Raw genomic sequence first — 3000 nt, 5'->3', positions numbered from 1 at the left:
ATGTCGTATGGGTTCATTCACACTCTAAGGTTGCATATGAGGAGTTCCATGATGTAATATGCCTTGATACCACATACCTTGTGAATCGATACAATATGTCATTTGCTTCATTTGTTGGTGTCAATCAGCATAGGCAGTCCATACTTTTGGGATGTGCTCTTATGTCTAGTGAGGATATAACAAGTTACAAAATGGTGCTATCTACATGGCTTGGGGCTCTAAACAATGTTCATCCATTAGCTATCATGACTGACCAATGTGATAGTATAAAGGCTGCCATCAGTGCTATGATGCCAAATACAATACATAGATATTGTATATGGCACATATTCGCAAAGTTGCCTACGAAGTTAAGCGGAGTTCTTGATGGTAAGATTGCAAAGGTAGAATTTAAGGCTTTAGTCCTTGATAGCATTAACGTTGCTGAGTTTGAGAGACGATGGACTGATTTTATTGAAAAATATAACTTAGAGGAAAGGGATTGGTTTTATAAGCTTTATTTGGAGAAGGAGAAATGGGTTCCGGTATACCTAAATGACCACTTTTGGGCTGGGATGTTGTCCACACAAAGAAGTGAAGGAATGCATGCTTTCTTTGACGGATTCATCAACCGGCAAAGCACTTTGAAGCTATTTGTTCAGCAATATGAGTTAGCCATAAGAGCTAAGTTCGAGAAAGAATTGGAAGCTGAATATAGGTCAAGGTGCTTTGAACCAAAATGTTTATCTGAATTTGCATGGGAGGAAAAATTTCAAACATGTTATACTCGTGAAGTGTTTGAATTTTTTCAAGTACAGTTAAGGAAACTGTACCACTGTGAAATCAGCTCCCCTGAAGACCATCAAGCAACAACAGGGGTAGAGAATTACATTATCTCAGATTATTCGTTCAGGAGTTTTAACACTAGAGATCCATTTGTATTCGCGGTTTAATATACACCTATTGGAGAATATCTAAGTTGCAGCTGCAAGTGGTTTGAAACAAGAGGTATTCTATGCTGCCATATACTTAAGGTGTTGTCTCATAAGAGGATTAATAACGTTAATGAGAGGTATATATTGAGAAGGTGGAGAAAAGATGTTGTTCGTCCGCACTTGAAACGTTTCTTTCTTGGAGGTTACCCACGTATGACTTCTGAATACATGATGTACAGGGAACTATTAAAGCATTTTGAATGGGTTTGTGATATAGCATTGGACACTGAAGTGATGAGGCGATATATTAAGTATCATTTGAACAGATTGGAGCATGACCTTTTGAATTAGGATGATGATCAAATGATAATTCCAGATTGGGAATTTGAAGATACACATGATGGTGTGGGTGAGGGTGGGGGTGAAGGTGAGGGTGAGGGTGAGGGTGAGGGTGAGGGTGATGGTGAAGGAAGAAATATAAGAGATCCTAGATACGTAGCTTCTCGTGGACGTCCAAGGTTGAATAGATATAGAGGGCGAATTGATTCATACTTTAGAAGTTCACAAACGGCTGGTGGAAGTGGAGTTAGAGGTAATAGGAGGGGTAGAGGTGGTGGTAGAGGTGTTGGCAGAGGTGTTGGCAGAGGTGGTGGTAGAAGTGGTGGTAGAGGTGGTGGTAGAGGCCGTGGTAGAGGTGGTGGTAGAGGTGGTGGAAATACTGGGCTAGCGGAAGGAATTGAGGTAAAGTATAACAAATTATTATTATATTTTTTTCCGAAAATACATTGCTTATTAGTATTATTTACTCTATACAGCAAGATGATGCAACAGTACAAGCACACAGTAGCTTGCCTGATCTTAACGATGAAGCAGACTGGGAGATAGAAGACTTGACCGTTTAGTTTGAGATGATTTAAGTTTGAATCTTATTTAATTTGATTTGATATAGATTTTTTTGAATTTTTTGACGTTGTTTTGTAATAATTTAAACGTGTGAGATAATAATTATCATTGTTAAATATTTCTTCATTTTATTCTTACTTCATTTTATCGGACTACACTAAGAAAATGTGATTAGAAGTGAAAGACTTCATAACATTATAATCAGTTCAAACTAAGAACTAAAATACTCACATTTAGTTACTATGAAGCATTTATTATTCCCAACCGTTTTAGTAGTGTGTAGGTAGAATTAGGTTGAATTTTAAGTGCATGAATCAGTCATAATCACTTCAAAAGTTGGAGGAATCTCTTCTTCAATATCACTGGAAGTAGAAGAGTAAGATATGTCGTCACTGCTAGTAGAAGAGTAAACTAGGGTTTGTGAGTATTTTAGGTCTGTAGTGTTTGAGTATGTGACCATATTTATAGGGGCCAAGCCAGTATCAAACATCCTGATTTTCTGTCAGTGAAAAAAACAACCTATTTTTGGCCACACTATCTGGTTTTGTTTGAATTGTCGTAATTAATGATGTTAGTTGAATTGCATTTATTTCAGGGGAAATTTGGTGTTAGTTGACTTGCATTTATTATTTCGGTTACCAACCCTTTTTTGAACTAAAAACTATTCACATTCCAACTATATAGTTAGGGTTTGTAGTTAGGGCAATGAAATGATACTAAGTGATATACCAATTTGATAACTGGAAAATCAAAAGAGTCCGAAATCAAAATACACATTACATAATAACCAAACTGGAAAATAAAAGTACATATTACATAAAAAAAAGCTAACAAAAGTTAAAAACAACACAAACTGGGAAGACAAAACATAACTAGTTAATTTCAACGGGATCTTGGAGAGTTCCTCGGCCTGTCACGTGCAATTGGAAGATAACACAGAATTCTGTAATTTCGACCAACTCAAAGTTAATTAACCAACCCCGCTTGATGTTATTATTCATCACAAAATATTTCCAACCGTCTTTGAACCATCTCCGCTTACCCATGTTAATTTCCATAAACCAAGGCTCGCCATCATAGTGAAGAACCGCTGTGCTATGTGATTCAGGAAGGTGTTCGTAAAAATATTTTGGAATATGCTGCAAACAAAAAGAAAAAAAATTGAGAGATTTGTTTGTTTCAA

The 3000-nt window shown here is 36.6% G+C and overlaps 1 protein-coding gene across 1 annotated transcript; it reads left to right on the top strand.

Moving 5' to 3' along the window:
* Positions 1-1277: 1277 nt before the first annotated feature.
* LOC109222686 (glycine-rich protein DOT1-like) lies at positions 1278-1816 on the top strand. Its single transcript, XM_019387011.1, has 2 exons — positions 1278-1590; positions 1746-1816. Exons 1-2 carry the CDS (start codon positions 1278-1280, stop codon positions 1814-1816), a joined length of 384 nt encoding a protein of 127 aa, XP_019242556.1.
* The last annotated feature ends 1184 nt before the right edge of the window (positions 1817-3000 follow it).

This window comes from Nicotiana attenuata, unplaced genomic scaffold (genome assembly GCF_001879085.1).
Source record: "Nicotiana attenuata strain UT unplaced genomic scaffold, NIATTr2, whole genome shotgun sequence".
NCBI lineage: Eukaryota > Viridiplantae > Streptophyta > Magnoliopsida > Solanales > Solanaceae > Nicotiana > Nicotiana attenuata.
Note: the sequence above shows the minus strand (reverse complement) of the source record. Positions and strands in the feature narration are given on the sequence as shown.

Excerpts from the sequence above, each read along its gene's own strand:
- LOC109222686 (XM_019387011.1), top strand. The coding sequence starts at position 1,278 with ATGATAATTCCAGATTGGGAATTTGAAGATACACATGATGGTGTGGGT. Across the intron at positions 1,591-1,745 it reads AAGTGGTGGTAGAGGTGGTG|TACAAGCACACAGTAGCTTG; the intron begins GTAGAGGCCGTG and ends ATGATGCAACAG.